Below are 22510 nucleotides of genomic sequence, written 5' to 3'. Positions count from 1 at the left end.
TTATCATTCAGAGCTTGAGGGCGAATTTCAAGTCAAATTCATGCTGAGCGGGGTGGCAGTTGCGTGGCCTCTCTTGCTTTTCTGTGTACATCACCCACTTCAATTAAAGCAAAAAAAGTACAATGTAGAAGACCATTGAATTAGAATGATTTTACCTTCTATATATATATATATATATATATATAAGCTAGGAACTAGTTCTTCATTCATCTCCAACGAGTGTTTCTCATACTATCCAGCAATGTCTGTCTTCCAAGCATGTCTGCTGCAACTGCTACTACTGCTACTTGCTTTGCAATGCAGTGATGAGCTTTATCACTGCAATGCAGCTACTCTGGTTCCCACTGCTGAACATCCTGCTAATTGTATAGAGAGTGAGAGAATGGCTCTTCTTGATTTCAAGAAGTACATCAAAGATCCAAACAACAAGCTCTTTCTTGGACAGGACAAGACTGCTGCTCATGGGATGGTGTCCACTGTGACAACCAAACCAGCAACATCATTGCCCTGGAACTTGGGTGGTATCTGCAGGAGGTGAGATATCTGCATCTTTGCTTCAGCTTCAACACTTGAAACACCTTGACTTGAGTGGCAACTTCTTCTTTTGGATCACCTATTCCATCATTCATCTCTCAGTTCAAGGAGTTGAAGTACCTTAATCTTTCTGGAGCTGCCTTTGACGGACCCATCCCTTCTAGCTTTGGAAACCTATCCAGTTTGCAAACTCTTGACCTCTCAAACAACTTTATTTTGAATTATGAACTCACAGACTTTCAATGGCTTTCTAATCTCACTTCATTGCAATTCATTGATATGAGTGCTGTGAGCTTGGAAAACATGTCTACCAGCTTGTTTGTAGCTCTCAACAAGCTTCCTTTCATAAATGAGATACGTTTGTCTTGGTGTGACATTGAAAAGCTTTTCCTCTTTTCCATTCCACATCTCAACTTCTCATCTCTCTCCATTCTTGATCTCTCCAACAACCCATATCTTTTTCTCTGAAGTTTCTTCACCATTCAACCTCCAAAGGCTTGAATATCTAGACCTCAGTAATAACTATAATGCTGTTAAAAATGAGCATGATTTTCAATGGCTTTCTCATCTCACTTCATTGCAACATTTTGATATGAGTTTTACCGCCTTAGGCAACTCTTCAATTAGCATGTTCCTAGCTCTCAACAAGCTTCCTTCCATAAATGAGATTCACTTAGACAATTGTGAGATAGAAAAGTTTCCTCATTCCATTCCTCATCTCAACTTCTCAGTTCTCTCCTTTCTTGATCTCTCTTACAACCATATCGATTTCTCAGAGGTATCCTGGGTGTTCAGTCTCACAAGTCTCCAATATCTAGACCTCAGTCGCAATGATCTTGATCGGGATCGCTTGTTCTCTTCTCCCGATCCTTTTAGGACAGCAATACGACCGGAAAATAGTGGGCAGCCCAGTAAAGTAAGCATTCCTGAAAGCATGGGCAATCTTTGCAGATTGCAAACTCTAGACTTGTCATACTTGAGTATCAACAAGAGACTGGCTGAACTTGAAGGTGTGTTTTCTGGCTGTCTTAAGGATAGTCTCACTCATTTGTACTTAAGAGGTGTATATGTTAAAGGAGAAATACCAGACTGGGTTGGAGACATCAAGAATCTCAAGCTTCTTGATCTCTCAAACAACATACTCTCTGGCTCTCTGCCTTCATCCCTGGCAAGACTTTCTTCTTTGGAGAAATTACTAATTTCTTCTAATGAACTAAATGGAACACTACCAGAGGAGATTGGAAAACTTGCAGAGCTGGTATATTTGGATCTTTCTGATAATCAGCTGCATGGTGATATATCTGAAAGCCACTTTGCTCAGCTTGAGAAATTAGACATGCTTGATCTATCCCTTAATTCATTGGTTTTCAATGTGAGTTCTGATTGGGTTCCTCCTTTTCTACTCCAAGGATTAAGCATCAGCAATTGTTCAGTGGGTCTAGAATTCCCAACATGGCTTCAAAGGCAACACAAGATGAATACACTTGCTATGTCACATGCAGGGATTTCAGACACCATACCTGACTGGTTGGGGAACTTGACTTCTCACAACCTTGCCATTCTAGACCTCTCTCACAACCAGATTGAAGGGATTATACCCAAGTCCTTGAATTTCACCAACATGTATCGCATTGACCTCTCTTCAAACCAGTTTTATGGCCCTCTGCCGGTATTTGCCGGTTCTAGGTTGGTGCACATAGATCTTTCAAATAACTCCTTTTCAGGTTTTATCCCTCCAAACATCATTGATGAGTTAAACCAGGTCTTTTTACTGTCTCTCTCCATGAACAAATTAAGTGGCAGTATTCCTAGTTCATTTTGTCAAATGAGGGGACTGATGGTTATTAATGTGTCTAAGAACCAAATCTCTGGTGAACTCCCTGATTGCTGGTCAAATATGTCTAAAAATATCAGATATGAATTTGGCAAATAACAACATATCTGGATCCATTCCTTCTTCGATATGTCGTCTTCCTGATCTACGGACACTAGCATTGAGCCACAATGCAATGCTTGGTGAGTTCCCTGTTTCAATGAAGGATTGCAGTCGATTGGCCGGCCTGGATCTCAGTTACAACAACTTCACTGGAAGAATACCAAATTGGGTTGGACAAAACTTATCAAGTTTAAGTGTTCTCATCTTAAAATCAAACACTTTTACTGATCACATCCCAGAAGAAATTTCTCAACTTGAATATCTACAAATCATAGATTTGTCAAACAATAATCTCTCAGGTCCTGTCCCAAAAGGTCTGGGGAACATCACTACTATGCAAACAACTCCAGAGAACACTCACTTTTTGCCATTAATCTATGGAGTTGGACAAACCATTTCATTGAGTTTCAACCAAAGAGAAGATGATTATAATACTGAGTTTGTTCCATATGTAAAATACATTGATCTCTCCATCAATAATTTGTCAGGGAGCATCCCCGAAGAGCTAGCAAGTTTGTATGGTTTGCAGAGCTTAAACCTATCTGGAAACATGTTAGAAGGTGAGATTCCAAACAAACTGGGCAGGATGCGGCAGCTGCAATCACTAGACTTGTCAAGAAACAAGCTGTCAGGGAGCATACCTTCAACTTTAGCAAAGTTGACTTTCTTGGGCCTCTTCAATGTATCTCATAATAACTTGTCTGGAAGAATACCATCAGGCAACCAGTTCAACACATTCACAGATCCTTCCATTTACACTGGAAACCATCTTTGTGGGTTCCCTCTGAGTGACAATTGCACTAAAGATGGTGAAACAAGCAAGGAAGGGCCAAAAGATGATGAACCTCAAATGGATGAAGATGATGATGACATCATGTGGCTGTACATTGGATCCTTGTCAGGATTTGCGGTTGGGTCCTCTGTTGTTTGGGTTGTCTTGGCACTGAAGAAGAAATGGAGACATGCCTACTTCCGTTCTGCAGACAATACTTACGACAAAATCTACGTTTTTGTTGTTGTGAGATTCAAAAGGATGAAGGAGAAGTTCATCCCAAACAATTGAGAGTTTTCATCATGGTTACAATATGCAATTGTGTCAATTTTATCAAATTTTCCAATTTATGAATAAGCTGCTGTAATACATGTTTTTCTACATTTCTTTTTTCTCCACCATATATAAAGTTAAGACAAATTACACTCAGATGAAGTTCCAGCTCTTCTTCACGTCACCAATCCAGCCTCTATATACATATATATATATATATATATATATATATCCTTTGTGAATATCAGAATTTTAACAGCAAAAGAGTCAAACTGTTCTTCTGGCAACCAGTAAATAAGAAAAGAACGATAATAGAAACAAAAAGCACCCCTCAATCCTCACTGACAGGTCTATAATTTGCAAGCTGATAAGACTTGACTATCTATTCAGGTATAAGGGTGTGAGCCCCACCTCTTAAATTAGATCGCAACGTCGATGCGAGGCTTTTCAATCGAGCCGATTGATTTATAAGATTTCTAAAACCCTTTGATCTTATCGCTCACAGTTCTAAAATATCGCGATCGATTAGTAATTCTCCATCGCCCGACCTCTTATACAAACCTAGCCCTCATTTACTGTTTCCTTCATGGTGAGTGCCGCCGCAGGGACTAGCGATCTTCTTTCGAGGAGTTTGTTCGCTTCTTTCAAGGTAGGATCCTAGGGCTTTGTGCATAATATTAATGATTAGTTAACTAGCAGTTAGCTCTAGATTTCTTTTTCGAAAACCCTAAAATTTGTTCTTATTTGTGATTCACGCTAATCCTTAGATTTAAGTTTCTAGGGTTTTGTTCTGATTTGATAGTTTGAAGAGAATTTTGTTTCTCTTTTTGATGTATGCACCTAAGCAGATATTCTTGGATCTTTGACCGTGATGCTTCTATGGGATTTAATCACGTCTCAAGAATGAGATTTTGCATGATATATTTGATGTAATGTGAAAGTATAGTTGATTGAGGTATAATCTTTCGCCATGAGAAAGGGAATTGTTAGTTGATTTAATTTGAGAGGTTTGTGATTTTTCGTTTTGACTGATAGCGTAAATCCTCTCGATTTTTAGAGATCTTAGAGGAAGAATTTGAAGGAGAGTAAAAATATGAAAGTTGTAGATTTTTATGTTATCTAAATAATTGCAAAATTTCAGATTTTATGCATCTGTAGTTTGTGAGATATAGTCTCATTAGTATAATTGTCTCGGATGATATTTCTGTGCAGAACTTGAAAAATCATGGCCAATTTTGATGATCAGGGAGATTGAATTAGATAAGGTGAAAAATAAGAAAATCGTTCATTTTAAGTTGTCGATTGTCGTCAAAATTTCATTAAGTTTGGAGTCGTAGGTTAAAGAGATATGCATATTTTTAATAGTTTATGTCCTGAATTATAAGTTCTGAGAAAATAGTTAGAGATTCAATTGAATGTTATAAATTGAGTAATACTCTAAATTATGTGAATTTCGGCTATGTCATAGTGTTAGGTGTCTATTATTTCCAGAATTTTTAAATTTGTGATTTGGAAAAGTGTGAGTGAAGATTTTTGAGGGTTTTAGTACTCATTGATCATGTTGGAATTATTGATTTGGCTCTTAGAGTGGGTAATTTGCTAGTCTGTACCCTCACAATAATCAATATTTGAGGGGTGTAGAATAATAGTTTGAAATTTTGCATTTGTACCCTTCTAAAATCTTTATATATATATATATCACTCATTTGTATTAGCATAGATTTTTGTTATTCTAAAGGCCCTAATATGATTAACCTTCGAATATAGAGGCGCCTGAAGGTGTAAGGTTTGAGAAATATTTTTGGGCGTTAATCGAGTAAAGTATCCCACATATAAATCCTACTATATGTATATACTTGAAAATTCAAGTTTTGTGAACTTTTGAAATTTTTAAAGAAAATTACTGATCATTTTTACATATATATATTTTGAATTATTTATTTATTATTATTTTTGGAATTTCTTAAATTATTTGAAATTTTGAGTTAATGATATTTTATTTTAGATTAGAATTATTTGAAAGGTTTAAATATTTATTTTTAAATTGATTATTTAATTTGTAAAATTTAAATAGTTTATCTTAAAAATGTATTACTTCTCAACTATGAATTTTATGTTTTGTTTAATTTTGATTAAAGATAATATTATTTTTATCTGCTCACCAGATTTCATTAATCCGACGTGACTTATTACTTAAAAGCTGATCATGTTATCAGAATCTTGTACTGATTGCTTTGATTTTGTTAGTTCGATCGCGCACGTAGCATTTGACAGAAACAGTCCCCAACACCTCATCGGGTAAGCCCGCCCACCCACTCGCTCCAGAAACTATAGCCCCACCGCCCGCCCACCGGTCGCCCGATAATCACTCCACCCGAGGTAACACGACTTCTTGTTAAATTAACTGGTCACCCAGGGTAAACACATGAGTCACATTTGATTTTATTGCTGTAACTATACGCGGCTGACATTGCTACTCGAAATACCGGTTCGATTTTCCTCATTTGAGCAACCATGATTCAGTATAAACGATCCCAATATTTTTAGCGAGCGCCACGTCAAGCCTCATAACCTGTCGACACCGGTCAGCAGCGATCGTCATCATCGCCGCTTACTGGACAAGTCCCCGGGCCTTGCCTCAGCCTGGAGCCTTTATTCATCGAAGCCTGATTCTGTCCTGACATTTGAGGCTCATGCCCAGCCACTGCCTCAGGCCGCTGTCACTGTCCACACCTGCCCGGGAGCGCATTTTCTCACGCCCAACCCATGGACCCGGACCGACAAACTACCACAGAACCCAAGGTCGAAACCAAGTAGGCATAAGGCCCCAAATCTCGATCCAAAACAACAAAACCCAATGGATTGCAAAACAATATAAACTTATTCAAATAAAAACTAGACCCACAAACAAAAGTCGGGACTTGGTACTAAGCTTAAATAAAACGCGCGATGGCCCAACGATCCTTGCTAAGCTATCTCCGCCACTAACCTCTACCCGATCCTGATATCAACAAAATTTATAGAGCTTGATGATTCAAAGACTGTACCTACTAAAAATATTGGGACTCATTTTATACAAAAATCTACAATTTTATCGAAAAATGAGAAAAATCGAAACCGTAATCTATTTCAAGTAAACAAAAGATGTCAAAATGACGATATAGGTCCCGGCTAACTGATCCCAGAAACAAAATCACAAAATTCGATATGTTTTACCTCATTGACCAAAGACGAAAATTTAACAGTCATATTTTTACCCTCGAGTGACCCCGAGCCGAAAATTACTCGAGATCGTTGTGCTTCGCGCCGGAGAGCGGTGGAAACTATAGTTTCCCAGAGCAAAATCACGTGTCGACACGGTCGCTGTTTAACCCCCAGAGTGATGGGGTTGTAGCAAAGTTATTTGGGGACTAGTTTCATGTCAAAATCACTGCATTCACAGCGATGAACCAACAAAAATTCAAAAATAAGCAAAGCATAGAATTTACAGAATATGATCTCATTTTATCATAGCAGAAATAAACGCTTACTTGAATCCAAAACATGAACAGAATAGATTTAAAATAATAATAATAATAATAATTATTAATCGAAATTAACTAAGGCATATCCGAAATTCATAATTGGAATAATACATATTTAGATAAACTATATAAAAACTTTAGAAATTAAATAATCCGAATTTAAAAATAAATATTTAAACCTTTTAGATAATTACTAATCCAAAATATAAAATATCATCATTAACTCAAAATTTCAAATAATTTAAGTAATTTCAAAAATAATAATAAATAACTAATTCAAAGTATATATGTCAAAATAATCATTAATTTTCTTTAAAAATTCCAAAAGTTCACAAAACTTGAATTTTTCAAGTATATCGCTATAATAGGATTTATATGTGAGGATACTCTACACGATTAACGCATAAAAATACTCTCAAACCTTACCCTCTTTGCAGTAGTCCTATATTTGGGAAGAGATCCTATTGGTTTTCAATAACAAAAATCGGGCTAACAAACAATGGTAAAAGATTTTCAAAAGTGTACAAATGCATAGTTCAAGCTATTATTCTACACTCCCAAATATTGATTAGTTTGGGGGATACAATAGCCATTACCCACTCTAAAAGCCATATCAATAATTCCAATCATGATCAATGAGTACTAAAAACCCTCATAACTTCACCACACTTTTCCAAATCACTAATTTCAAAATTCTAGGAATAATGATACCTAACACTATGATCATAGCTGAAATTCACATAATTTAGAGTATCTACTCACTGTAACATTCAATTGAATCTCCAAGTATTTCTGTAAACTTATAATTCAGGCATATACTTTTAAAATATGCATATCTCTCAACCTAAAACTCCAAAAGTAATGAAACTTTACTGACAATCAGAAAACTCAAAATTGAACGACTTTCTTATTTTTCACCTTATCTAATTCAATCTCCTGATCATCAGAGTGGTCGCAGATTCTTCAAGTTCTGCCAGAAATATCATCCGAGACAATTATATTAATAAAGGCTATATCTCACATGGACTATAGATGCATAAAATCCTGAAATTTTGCGATATTTAGGTAACATCAAAATCTACAACTTTTATATTTTTATTCTCCTTCAAATTCTTCCTCTAATATCCCTAAAATCGGAGGAATTTCTGCTATAGTCAAAAACGAAACTGAAACCCTATCAGACTAAAAACAACTAGCAATTCCCTTTCACGTGGCGTAAAAAGATTGTATCTCAATCAACTATACTTCATATTACATCAAACATATCATGCAAGATCTCATCCTTGAGATGTGATTTAATCCATAAAAACATCATGATCAAGATCCTAAGTGCACACATCAAAAGAGAAACAAAACCCTTCAAACCACAAAGTCGGGGAACAAACCCTAGAAACTCAGGGTCTAAATCTAAAGTTTAAAGGTGAATCACAAATAGGAACAAATTTTAGGGTTTCGAGAAAGAAAGAAATCTGAGAGCCAACCGGCATCGATAATAGTGCACAAAAGCTAAAAAGATCCTACCTTGAAAGAAAGCAAAACAACTCGAGAAGAAGATCGACTTGTCCCTCTTTGCACGGCACTACCATGAAATAAAGGAAAAGGGGCTAGGGTTTTTAAGAGGTCGTGGCGGTGGAGCTGCAATCAGATCGTGATATTTGGTAACTGTAAGGATAAGAGCAAGGGTTTTAAAAATCTTATAAATCAATGGTTCTCGATTGAAAAAGCTTGCATTGACGGCTGAGGATCTAATTTAAAGAAATTGGGGGCTCACAATCTCCCTCCTTTAAAAGAGTTTAGTCCTCTAAACTCAAATCTGATCAATCAAAGTAGACTTCCAGTATGATTCAGACCATATAAAGGTTTGTGTGTCATCAGATTAGCTGATAAGATTCAAGACCAATGGATTTAACAAAACTTGATTGATGATACTTCTAAGGATGATGGTCACAACAAGTAAACAATAAACCAACCTTAGGTTTGTCTCAAACTAATATCAAACATAAAATAGAATTCAATGTCCTTGGCATCCTCTATTAAACATCAATCTGAGCATATATTATCATGTGTTTGTTGTCATTTGACTTCAAAAGAAATTAAAACCGCAAATTCATTGCCATCATCGAAAACTATCAAACCTCGATTAAAATTCCTAATTCCTGGATATGATGGCTAAATCAAACAAGTTTAGAAAATATTAAAATGCCATTAATTTCTTTCTCATCCACTGGAAACCATGTTGCCTACTAAAATCGCTTGACATGATTCTCATAGATCAAACTTACACCCATCAAACATCATAACATCAAAATTATACTTATACTCAGTCCAAAAACAATATTTGAACACTATAAAAATTTTTCTCATTGATTACATAAGCGATTAAAACCAACCAAGAGCCACAAGTATCTACCAAGCTTAAACTTTCTTGAATTATCCTCAATCAAATATTTAGAGTCTAATCATCAAAATTGCTTAAATCTTCCCAAACACTATGGTATGATCTTTTACATGTTTTTGATTGTAGCATTACATCAATGGAGCTTAATTCACCTTCCAAGTACATAATGATTCTCTAAATTGACCATTAATTCACTAAAATCAATACAAGTGAACACATGAAGATGTCATATATATCATTCAGAGCCTCTTTTTAGTTTTCAAGAAAACCAAAGAAAGTATCAATTACAGAATTTTGCTCCTCAAAAATTTCAATCATTATCTTGCCACTCAAAGTACCAAATACTACCCAACAAAACAAGCAAAGAGGCAGGGAACATGCACACATAACCTCTCAGAATATAGCAATATTTAACTTGTCAAACATCATAATTCCTCTTCAAATAAAATTTAGACTCACCAACCTACAATGTGATCAAGTTCCATAATATTCTTAGCCCATCTCAAATTATAGCATCAACATGAAATTCACCAAATTTTTGTACATTTAAACTTCAACCTGCTTTTACCAAATCATGAATATCATCCAACACATACATCCAATTATAGAGAAATTTTACAGACATGTGGTTAAGATCACAACAAACGTTCTTTGTATTCTGTACTTTGGCCAATTCAACCATCAAGGAGGTGCATAGATGTCACCGATGATGTAATTAGCAAACCAAATTGAGAAAGGTTAATAGATTAATTCTCATTCTTACTTGCACTTGCACAGCCATTCTTCTTGACAGTGATATAGATCAAAGAGATTTAGCACATGCCATCAGAAAATTATGAATAGTGAGTTGGAGTCTATTGCTGTCATGAACCTGTATTATTGTTCCCCTAGTCTTCTGAAATGAATTTGACAACAACCCAAAAAAAAAAAGTCTTCTCAAATGAAAAATTTGTATCCATGTCATCTCCGGAGGCTAATCTTCCATCACCAAATTTGAATTTCAAGCATTTGAGCCAAAACTTTAAGATCAGTTTATTATTCAGAATTTGAGGGCAAAATTCAAGTCAATCCATCTTGATCAGTCAGGTAGTTGCGTGGTCTCTGTTTTCCAGTGTACATCACCCACTTCATTTAATGAAACAAAAATCCAATGAAGTATTTGTCGAAGATCATTCACGTTTGAAGATAAAATTGCAGAACTATCACAAAAAATTCTCTCTAAAATGCCTTCTTTCCAATAATGAGACAATTAGCACATCGAAAAAGGGACTGGTAACAGGTGGAAAACAAGATGCATGATTTTCCTCTTACCTTATTTGATGTCGAACTATTTAGCATATCTTTAATGTATAATCCTAAATGAGAATCAGGGCAAGGGATGACATGCATTCTCTCTAAAAACAAGTGATCTAATAAGGACTTGGGGGATGGAGGCCAGTCATTAATCACCAAATTTGAATCTTAACATTCAAGCGCAAACTCTAAGACTGTTTATTATTCAGATCATGAGGGCAAAGTTCAAGCCAAATTCATGCTGAGCGGGCTGGCAGTTGCATGGCCTCTCTTGTTATTCAGTGTACGTCACCCACTTCATTTAAAACAATATAGAACACCATTGACCTAGAATGATCTAACCTTATACATATATAAGTTAGGAACTAGCTAGTTCCTCATTCACCTCCAACAAGTGTTTCTAGCTCAAACTATCTAGCAATGTCTGCTTTTCTATTATATCTGCTACAACTGCTACTACTGCTACTTGCTTTGCAATGCAGTGATGAACTTAATCTCTGCAATGCAGCAACTCTTGTTCCCATTGCTGAACATCCTGCTAATTGCATAGAGAGTGAAAGAATGGCCCTTCTTGACTTCAAGAAGAACATCACTGATCCAAACAACCACCTATCTTCTTGGGTGGGACAAGATTGCTGCTCATGGGAAGGAGTGTATTGTGACAACCTCACTGGCAATATTGTTGGACTGGAGCTCAATGGTCCGGATCCAATATTTTCTTCAGACAAGTATTACTTGCAGATGACAGGTGAGATCTTTCCATCTTTGCTTCAACTTCAACACTTGAACTACCTTGACTTGAGTTGGAATGACTTCAGTGGAACAAGCTTTCCATCATTCATCAGCCAGTTCAAGGAGTTGAAGCACCTCAACCTCTCCGGAGTTGGCTTTCAGGGATCCATTCCTGCTGATTTTGGAAACTTATCAAGCTTGCAGACTCTGGACCTCTCATACAATACTCTTGTGATTTATGATGAGCATGCAGACCATGAATGGCTGTCTCATCTCACTTCATTGCAACACTTGGATTTGACTCAAAACAACATTGGCAACTCATCTATTGGCTTGTTCCTAGCTCTCAACAAGCTTCCTTCCATAAGTGAGCTGCACTTGTCCAGATGTAATTTAGAAAAGCTTCCTCTTTCCTTTCCTCATCTCAACTTCTCATCTCTATCCATTCTTGATCTCTCTTACAACAATATCAATTTCTCAGGTATTTCCTGGGTGTTCAACATCAAGAGCCTTCAATATCTAGACCTCTGTTCCTTTGCTCCCCTCCCCACCATTTTCCCTTCTTCCAGAGCATATATTAATAAGATCCAACCCATTGAGATAAGCATACCTGAAATCTTAGGCAGTCTTTGCAGCTTGCAAACTTTAGACCTGTCTTGGTTCAATATCAGCAAGACACTTGTTGAACTTGGCGGTGTTTTCTCCGACTGTCTTAAGCATAGTCTCACTCATTTATACTTAACAGGTACATTTCTTAAAGGAGATATACTAGACTGGATTGGAGACATCAAGAATCTCAAGGTTCTCGATCTCTCACATAACTCGCTCTCCGGCTCTGTTCCTTCATCCCTGTCAAGGCTCACTTTTTTGGAGGAATTACAGCTATGTTATAATCAACTTACAGGAACATTACCAGAGGAGATTGGAAATCTTGCACAGCTAGATTATATGAACCTTGCTCATAATCAGCTGAGTGGTGTTATATCTGAAGCACACTTTAATCAACTTGAGAAATTAGAAACACTTGATATTTCTCAAAATTCATTAGATTTTCAATGTGAGTTCTAACTGGGTTCCTCCTTTCCTTCTCAAAGAATTAAGTATTAGCTCTTGCTCAGTTGGTCCGGAATTCCCAGCATGGCTTCAAACACAGCACAACTTGAGTACACTTAATATGTCTTCTAGTGGAATCAATGATACCTTGCCTGAGTGGGTTTGGAACTTAACTAGTCACAATCTTGCCATTTTGGACCTCTCAAATAATCACATTAAGGGGATGATACCCAAAATCATGACTTTCACTCAGATTGAAAAACTTGATCTTTCTTCTAATTTGTTTTCAGGTCCTTTACCAGATCTCCACATGCATAGCCCAATGGTCAATTACATAGATTTGTCTTATAACTCCTTTTCAGGTCCTATCCCTCGAATTATGCTAAATGATACATTTTCTTCTAATCTTCACATCTCAATTTCAATGAACAAATTAAATGGCAGTGTTCCTGATTGGTTGTGCCAAATGATGGAAAAAATTGAAGGCATTGATATCTCTAAAAACCATTTATCAGGTGAGCTCCCTCATTGTTGGTTAGAATCATCTATTGTATTATATATAAATTTGGCATACAACAATATATCCGGAGCTATACCAGATTCAATAGGTCATCTTCATTATCTAAACTCACTGCTGTTGAACCACAATAAATTGTCTGGTGAACTCCCTAATTCCCTAAGGAACTGCAGTCAATTGCTCGCTCTTGATCTCAGCTACAATAATTTCACTGGAAGCATACCAACATGGATAGGAGAACGCCTATCAATGTTAACTGTTCTCATCTTAAAGCAGAATGCATTTGTTAATAACATCCCTCAGGAAATTTCTCAACTTGAATACTTGCAAGTGCTCGACTTGTCAAGCAATGATCTCTCAGGTCCTATTCCAAAGAGTTTGAGCAACTTGACTTCCATGCAAATGCTTCCAAAGACTACTCAAGAGTTTTCCAATTTTCTCCAACACAATGAAACCATGTTCTTGAGCCTCAGTGGAAGAGAAGATGAATATGGTGAATATCGCATTGGATATATAAAATACATCGACTTTTCCAATAATGAGTTGTCAGGAAGCATCCCCGAAGAGCTAGCAAGTTTGGATGGTCTTCAAAGTTTAAACCTTTCTGGAAATACTTTGCAAGGTAAGATTCCAGACAAATTGGGTAGAATGAAACAATTGCAATCACTAGACTTGTCAAGGAACAAGCTGTCAGGGAGCATACCTTCAACTTTAGCAAACTTGACTTTCTTGGGCCTCTTCAATGTATCTCACAACAATTTGTCTGGAAGAATACCATTAGGCAACCAGTTCAACACATTTGCAGATCCTTCCATTTACACTGGAAACCATCTTTGTGGGTTCCCTCTGAGTGACAATTGCACTAAAGATGGTGGAACAAGCAAGGAAGGGCCAAAAGATGATGAACCTCAAATAGATGAAGATGATGATGATATCATGTGGCTGTACATTGGATCCATGTCAGGATTTGCAGTTGGGTCCTCTGTTGTTTGGATTATCTTGGCACTGAAGAAGAAATGGAGACATGCCTACTTCCGTTCTGCAGACAATACTTACGACAAAATCTGCGTTTTTGTTGTTGTGAGGTTCAGAAGGATGAAGAAGAAGTTCATGCCAAACAATTAAGAGTTTTCATCATGGTTACAATATGCAATTTTCTATATTAATTGTGTCAATTTCATCAAAATTTCAGATTTATGAGTAGCTACTGTAATACATGTTTTTCTATATTTCTTTTTTCCCTCCTTAATACACAGTTAAGCCATAACACATTCAGATCAAATTCCAGCTCTTCATGTCACCAATCCAGCCTGTATATACGTAACTCCTTTGTGAGAATCAAAGTCTTAACATAAAAGAGTTAGACTGTTCTTCAGGTAACCAGAAAATATATATATATATAAAGAAGGATAATAATAATAATAATAAAACCCTCAAAGCTCAACCATTTTCTTGCTAATATTTAATGACAGACAGGTCTATAGTTTGCAAGCTGATAAAATTGACTGTCAATTCAGGTATAATGATCTTACTAAGCTTGTCATTATAATCCAACCATCAAGGAGGTGCATAGATGTCACCAATGATGTAATTAGCAAACCAAATTGAGAAAGGTTGATAGATTAATTCTCATTCTCACTTGCACTTGCACAGCCATTCTTCTTAACAGTGATGAAGATCAAAGAGATTTAGCCCATGCCATCAAAAAATAATTGTGAGTTGGTGTCTATTGCTGTCATGAACCTGTATTGTTGTTCCTCAAGTCTTCTCAGATGAATTTGACCAAAAAAAAAAAGAAAAAACAAAGTCTTCTCATACGAAAAATTCATATCTATGCCATCTCCAGAGAGGCAGTATGGATAAACCATGACTTTTATTGACTGAAAGTAACAGACCAAGCGCAAACAAAAGCTAGTCTTCCTTTGCCATATTTAATTTTAACATTTTAGCAGAAACTATAAGACTAGCTTATTATTTTAGACTTCAGACTTTGAGGGCAGAATTCAAGTCAAATTCATCTTGATCAGCCAGGTAGTTGCATGGACTCTGTTTTTCAGTGTACATCACCCACTTCATTTAATGAATCAAAAATCCAACGTAGTACTTGTCGAAGATCATTCACTTTTGAAGATAAAATTCAATGAACTAGACTTATATATTTACGTAAGCTAGGAACCAGTCCCTCAATCCATCTTCAACAAGTGTTTCTCAAGCTAGCTAGCTAGCAATGCCTTCTTTACTATTATATCTTTTGCCATTGCTGCTACTTGCTTTTCACTGTTCTCATGAGCTAACTACTCTATGCAGTGCAGCAGCTCTTGTGCCCATTGCTGAACATGCTGCTAATTGCATAGAGAGCGAGAGAATGGCCCTTCTTGACTTCAAGAAGCACATCAAAGATCCAAACAATACGCTCTCTTCTTGGGTAGGACAAGACTGCTGCTCATGGGAAGGAGTCCACTGTGACAACCAAACTGGCAACATTAACACACTTGAGCTTGGGTGGCGGATATCAGGCCAGCCCTATCTGGAAGGTGAAATATCTGCCTCTTTGATTCATCTTCAACACTTGAAACACCTTGACTTGAGTCACAACTTCATTGGAGAACCTATGCCATCATTCATCAGCCAGTTTAAAGAATTGAGATACCTCAATCTCTCTGGTTGTTTTTTTGCTGGACAAATTCCTGCTAGTTTTGGAAATCTCTCCAGTTTGCACACTCTTGACCTCTCCTACAATTTTGGAGTTCATGCTGATGATCCTGCTCATCAATGGCTTTCTCATCTCACTTCATTGCAACATTTTGATATGAGTTATAGTGCCATCAGCAACTCATCAACCACTTTGTTTCTAGCTCTTAACAAGCTTCCTTCCATAAAGGAGATACACTTGACTGATTGTGGGTTTCAAAGCATTCCTGTTTCTTTTTCCCAGCTCAACTTTTCATCTCTTACTGTTCTTGATCTCTCTTACAACTTTATCAATTTCTCTGGGATTTCATGGATGTTCAACCTCAAGAACCTTCATTATCTAAACCTTGGTCACAATAGACCTGAACCTGACACCCTGTCTGCTCCTCCTGAAGACCGTTCTTTCAGGGTAATCGTCATACCAGCAGAGGGAAGTAAGCAAACATATAAGATAAGCATACCTGAAAGCATAGGCAGTCTTTGCAGCTTGCAAACTCTAGACCTTTCAGGCTTGTATATCAACAAGACATTTGCTGAACTTGGTGATGCTTTTTCTGGTTGTCTTATGGATAGTCTTACTCATTTGCACTTAGCCTCTGTGAATCTCAAAGGAGATATAGCTGGTTGGATTTGGAACATCAAGAATTTTAAGGTTCTTGATCTATCTGACAACTCAATCTCTGGCTCTCTTTCTTCATCTCTAGCAAAGCTTACACAGCTGGAGTATGTAAATCTTGCTAATAATCAGCTGACTGGTGTAATATCTGAAGCACACTTTGCTCAACTTGAGAAATTAGAAACACTCGATATGTCCAGTAATTCACTGGTTTTCAATGTGAATTCTAACTGGGTTCCTCCTTTCCTTCTCAAAGAATTAAAAATCAGCTCTTGTTCAGTTGGTCCGGAATTCCCTGCATGGCTTCAAACACAGCACAAATTGCATGTACTGGACATGTCTCAGGCTGGAATTGCAGACACCATGCCTGATTGGTTCTGGAATTTGACTTCTCGCAACTTTGTTTATTTAGACCTCTCCAACAACCAGATTCAGGGGATAATACCCAAATCCTTAGATTTCATTAGCATGGAATGCATTGACCTCTCTTCAAACCGGTTTTATGGTCCTCTGCCGACAATCCCTAGTTCAAAGATCACATATATAAATCTTTCCAATAACTCATTTTCAGGATCTATTCCTCGCAATATTGTAGATGATTCACATCAATTTTACTTACAAATCTTGCTCTCCATGAACAAATTAAACAGCACTCTTCCAAGCTCATTTTGTCAAATAAGCGGACTCATGATTCTGGACATCTCTGAAAACCATTTGTCTGGTGAGCTCCCTGATTGCTGGTTCAATTCAGTTAGACTAACTGATATGAATTTGGCAGGCAACAATATATCTGGAAGTATACCAAATTCAATATGTTATATTCCTCATCTACAGTCACTGAAATTGAGTCGCAATAAACTGTCAGGTGAGTTCCCTGTTTCTCTCAAGAATTGCAGTAACTTGCCCCTTCTTGATCTCAGCCACAATAATTTCAGTGGAAGAATACCGAATTGGGTTGGAGAAAACTTATCAAGTTTAAATTTTCTCATCTTAAAATCAAATGCTTTTACTGATCACATCCCTCAAGAAATATCTCAACTCAAAAATCTCCAAATCTTGGATTTATCAAACAACAATTTCTCAGGTCCCATTCCGAAAAGTTTAGGCAACTTGACGGCCATGCAAATGACTCCAGAAAAAACATATTGGCTTCCGGTTTTCATGGGAGATGCACAAAGCATGTTGTTGGACCTCAATCAAAGAGAAGATCAGTATAGCAGTAGTACTCTTTCATATGTAAAATACATTGATATCTCAATCAATAACTTGTCAGGAGCCATCCCTGAAGAGCTAGCAAATTTGTATGGTTTACAAAGTTTAAACCTCTCTGGAAATACTTTAGAAGGTGAGATTCCAGATAAATTGGGTAGAATGCAGCAACTGCAATCACTAGACTTATCAAGAAACAAGCTCTCAGGGAACATACCGTCAACTTTATCGAACTTGACCTTCTTGAGACTTTTCAATGTATCTCATAACATCTTGTCAGGAAGGATACCTTCAGGCAACCAGTTTAACACATTCAGAGACCCCTCCATTTATACTGGAAATCATCTTTGTGGGTTCCCTCTAAGTGACAATTGCACTAAAGATGGTGGAACAAGCAAGAAAGGGCCAAATGATGATGAACCTCAAATGGATGAAGATGAAGATGACGATGATATCTTGTGGCTGTACATTGGATCCTTGTCAGGATTTGCAGTTGGGTCCTCTGTTGTTTGGGTTGTCTTGGCACTGAAGAAGAAATGGAGACATGCCTACTTCCGTTCTGCAGACAATACTTACGACAAAATCTACGTTTTCGTTGTTGTGAGGTTCAGAAGGATGAAGAAGAAGTTCATGCCAAACAATTAAGAGTTTTCATCATGGTTACATATGTAATTTTCTATATTAATTCTGTCGATTTCATCAAAATTTCCAATTTATGAGTAGCTACTGTAATACATGTTTTTTTATATTTCTTTTTTCCCTCCTTAATACACAGTTAAGTCATAACACATTCAGATCAAGTTCCATCCCTTCATGTCACCAATCCAGTCTGTATATATGTTTCTACTTTGTGAGAATCAAAGCTTTAATTGCAAAAGAGTCAAACTGTTCTTCTGGTAACAAGAAAATATAAAAAGAAGGATAGTATTAAAAATAAAATTTAAAAATTTAAAAATCCTCAAAGTTCAACCAGTTTCTTGCCATATTTAATAATGAGACAGCCTGTTGTTGTGTCTGTTTGTATTTGTTTTTTTTTCATTGTTTCTGTTTGTTTCCACCTGGCTTTTCTAATAAATCCAAGGTTTATCTACTTTATTTCTTAGAATGTTAGGGGTCTAGGTAGACCTTCTAAAAGATTTCTTGTTAAAGACTCGCTTCTTCTTCATCGCGCTCTAGTATGCTGTATTCAGGAATCTAAACTTGACTCAGTTACTCCTGCGATCTGGCGATCTGTAGGAGGTAATCACTTTGACGATTACTGTTGGTCTCCTTCCCATGGTTCCTCTGGTGGGATGATAATTGGTTGGAACAGTTCCACTCTCAAGGGGAAACTGATTCACTCCGGTAAATTCTGCTTAACGGTTGAGTTTCATAACTCACTTGATGACGAGAACTGGCTATGTACTTCCGTGTATGGTCCTAATGATAAACACCTCAAACAATCTTTCTGGAATGAGATCCGATCTAGCAATGGGGGTAAATCTATTCCTTAGGTGATCTGTGGTGACTTCAATGCCATCTTTTCAACTTTAGATAAAAACCAAGGAGTCCCATACAGAGAGGACATCACACAGGCGCAAGCTCTTATGCGCGACCTTAATCTTGTGGAACCTCCTTCTGTGGGTAGACACTTCACTTGGACTAATGGACAAGCTAACCCAACTTGTGTTAGGCTTGACCGTTTCCTTGTGAACCAAGACTGGTTGAACTGCCACCCTAGAATCAACCAGTCTTGTCTCCCAAGATTCGGTTCGGATCATGCATCCATTAAGCTTACCACTGGACATCACAATTTTAATCAACATCAATTCAGGTTCGAATTAACTTGGTGTTCGTCTGAAGGTTTTGGCGATCTCATTCAAACTTGGTGGGAGGAAGTGAACCCTCAAGGTTGTGGTGCCTTCATTTTATCCAAAAATTGTCTTACACCAGAACTAAATTGAGGGCCTGGGCTAATACTACTTTTGGCTCTATTAAATTGCGGAAACTCAACACCCTCCATGAAATCGAAAATCTTGATGCGATTAAGGATACTCGTTGCCTTTCAGAATCTGAACTCCAAAGAGATTCTGAACTAAAGCAAACTCTGCACAACACTCTTAATCTTGAGGAAACGTACTAGAGACAACGCTCTAGAGTCACTTGGCTTAAGGAAGGCGACTCCAACACCAAATTTTTTCATGCTGTTGCTAACGGTAGAAGAAACCATAATTTTATCTCCCATATTAGTCACAACCAATCCATTCTTAAGGAGACTAAAGACATTGGAAGAGCCTTCACTTCCTTCTTTCGCTCTCAACTCGGTTCCAACAACACTTCTCGTCTTCACTTTGATTGGAACAAAATTTTTTTAAATAAGGCTCGAATTGATCTCTTAGCCTTAGAAGCCCCGTTCGACCAAGAGGAAATTAAAAAAGCTACTTTTGATCTCGGTGCTGATAAAGCGTCAGGCCCTGATGGTTTTCCTATGTTTTTCTTTCAGAAATTCTGGTCTACCGTTAAAGATGACTTGATAACTCTTTGTCAAGATTTCTACTTTGGTTCAGCTAATCTGGAGCGAATCAATTGGGCAAACATCGTCCTTGTTCCCAAGACTAATTCACCTGAATTTGTGTCCGATTTTTGTCCCATCAGCCTTATCAATTCTTCTCTCAAAATCACCTCGAAAGTGCTTGCCTCCAGACTTGGCAAAGTCATCGAATCTCTTATTGAGACTCATCAGTCTGCTTTTATTACGGGTAGATGTATTCTTGATAATATTGTGGCGGCGGAGGAGACGATCTCTAGCCTCCAAAAGCGCAGAACCATGGGCAATATTATAAAGGTTGATTTCGCCAAAGCCTTTGATATGGTTAACTGGGATTTCCTTCTTGACCTTTTGATAGCTCGTGGTTTTGGGGAGCGTTGGATTGGTTGGATTGAAAGATTGCTGTTCATTTCTAAATCCTATATTCTTGTAAATGGCTGTGAATGGATTTGTCAGACACAAAAGAGGCCTCAGGCAAGGAGACCCCCTCTCCCCTCTCATGTTCATTCTTGTTGTTGATGTTTTAAGTTCACTGTTCTCCAACGCCTTAGATTCTGGAATCCTTTATGGGGTCCCCCTTGGCAGTCAGGGGAAGATCTGTCATCTTCAATACGCAGATGATCTAATTATCTTAATAGCTGGAGGGGCAGAAGACCTTCGAATTATAAAACTCATTTTTTATCTCTTCGAAGGTATCTCTGGATTGACCATCAATTACAACAAAACTAATCTCTACTCTACTAAACCCGGTCTCCTTCCGGACAGATTGCTTGAGAGCACCTTAAATTGCTCCACTAGCACCCTCCCTCTGACTTATCTTAGCATTCCGATCTCTGGTAGACGTCCTAATCGTTAGGACTGGGAAACTCTCATTTCTAAAATTCGAGCCAGATTGTTTTCTTGGAAATCTAGGTGGCTCTCCCTTTGGGGTAGGCTTACGTTGGTGAATTCTGTGCTCACCTCCATTCCTACCTACTAGATGTCTATCTATAAGCTACCAGTTTGGGTAACTAAAGCTATAGATCGCATTCGTAGAGATTTTCTTTGGAAGGGTCCGGATATCGATAAGGTGGGTTGCAGACTAGTAAATTGGAAGCGTATTTGTAGACCACGCGATTTGGGTGGTTGGGGTGTTCTTAACTTGGAGGTTTTCAATCTTGCCCTCCTGGGAAAATGGTGGTGGAAGATTATTACTGAGTCTATTTGGTGTGGTGCTCCAGTGATAAAATTTAACTACTACTAGTGTACCTCTTTCCTGGAATATGTTCAACTCACTCTCTAAGTTTAAGTCCTTTTTTCTGGGAAGGGATCTTTAGTTGTCTACCGGCGTTCAGAAAATGTATTTCTCACAAAATCAATAACGGTAACTCCACCCTCTTCTGGTATGATGGCTGGGTTGGTGGTAGGGCTCCTATGGATATGTGGCCAGAAGACTTTGCCAGAACTCCAGACCCCGGGGCCACAGTCAATGCTCTAGCTACCTCTTTCATTCACAAACTTAAGGAGTGTGATCCATCCATTGAGGATATTCTTCAAAATCTTAATGGTAATTCCAAAGACCTTAAAATTTGGAATCGCTCTGCTAATGGACGTTTCTCAGTTAAATCTTTCTATACCTTCTTGATTGATGGTGGTTCGCATTGCCTCTCGAGCCAGCTCATCTGGAAGGGTTTTTGCCCCAGAAAGGTGAAGGCTTTCACCTGGCTCGCCTGGGACAACAAGATCCTTACCCTGGAAAATCTAGCTAAAAGAAGATGTAACAAACTCCCAACAGCAACCTGCATCCTTTGTCTCAATGATATTGAATCGGCTAATCATCTGTTCATTAGTTGCCCCTTTGTTTCTTATATTTGGGAACACTTCCGCCGTACTCGTGCTCTCAATCATCTACCTTCGTCTCTTACTACCTTTGGGGCCCCTGGAGAAAAAACATTAGAAAAGAGGCAAAGGTTTCTTGGGATACTTTCTCTAAAGCTCTAATCTGGAATGTCTGGCTTGAAAGAAACAGGAGAATTTTTTATGAATGCTTTTGTTTCTATTTATCTTTAATTTCTAAAATTTCTCATACGTTTCTGCTTTGGGTGTCTACAACTCCAGATCACAAAAGACAAAAATTGGACGAGTCTGCACATGCTGTCAAGAGAAGCCTGGAGTTTTCTGACCCAGGAAGGGTGAGCCGTGCCACCCAGGAAGATCGAGCTTAGTACGGGCTAGATTCGCGATGTTCCTGATGCCTCCTAGAGAGCTCTCCATTTCCCCTAGGTGTTTTTGTTTTCTTTTGTATCTGGCTGCTCCACTTCTAGTGGACTTTGTTGTTCGTTTTTCGCTTGTTTCTGTTTTGGTTATGTGGTCGTTTCAGACTTTGGTGACATGTGTCGTTGTTGGCGCTGTTTGTTGTCACCTTGGCATGTAACTGCTTAAACTTTCTAATAAAC

At 37.7% G+C, this 22510-nt stretch overlaps 4 protein-coding genes across 4 annotated transcripts; all 4 read left to right on the top strand.

The window, feature by feature from the left end:
* The first annotated feature begins 241 nt into the window (after positions 1–241).
* Positions 242–3533, top strand: LOC120252684 (receptor-like protein EIX1). Its single transcript, XM_039260802.1, has 4 exons — positions 242–478; positions 637–892; positions 1005–2405; positions 2449–3533. Exons 1-4 carry the CDS (start codon positions 242–244, stop codon positions 3531–3533), a joined length of 2979 nt encoding a protein of 992 aa, XP_039116736.1.
* A 7617-nt stretch (positions 3534–11150) lies between these two features.
* Positions 11151–14157, top strand: LOC120252683 (receptor-like protein EIX1). The gene is made up of 2 exons (XM_039260800.1): positions 11151–12519; positions 12806–14157. The coding sequence occupies exons 1-2, from the start codon at positions 11151–11153 to the stop codon at positions 14155–14157; spliced, it is 2721 nt and encodes a 906-aa protein (XP_039116734.1).
* Positions 14158–15259: 1102 nt separating this feature from the next.
* LOC120252682 (receptor-like protein EIX1) lies at positions 15260–18193 on the top strand. The gene has a single exon (XM_039260799.1). It carries the CDS (start codon positions 15260–15262, stop codon positions 18191–18193), a length of 2934 nt encoding a protein of 977 aa, XP_039116733.1.
* Positions 18194–18540: 347 nt separating this feature from the next.
* On the top strand, positions 18541–22464 carry LOC120252722 (the record flags this gene model as incomplete). Its single annotated transcript, XM_039260845.1, has 9 exons — positions 18541–18564; positions 18652–19024; positions 19082–19361; positions 19481–19663; positions 19778–20479; positions 20532–20767; positions 21382–21831; positions 22173–22246; positions 22435–22464. Coding segments are annotated over exons 1-9 (2352 nt in total), but the record flags the coding sequence as incomplete, so codon positions are not given.
* Between the last annotated feature and the right edge of the window lie 46 nt (positions 22465–22510).

This window comes from Dioscorea cayenensis, chromosome 22 (genome assembly GCF_009730915.1).
Source record: "Dioscorea cayenensis subsp. rotundata cultivar TDr96_F1 chromosome 22, TDr96_F1_v2_PseudoChromosome.rev07_lg8_w22 25.fasta, whole genome shotgun sequence".
NCBI lineage: Eukaryota > Viridiplantae > Streptophyta > Magnoliopsida > Dioscoreales > Dioscoreaceae > Dioscorea > Dioscorea cayenensis.
Note: the sequence above shows the minus strand (reverse complement) of the source record. Positions and strands in the feature narration are given on the sequence as shown.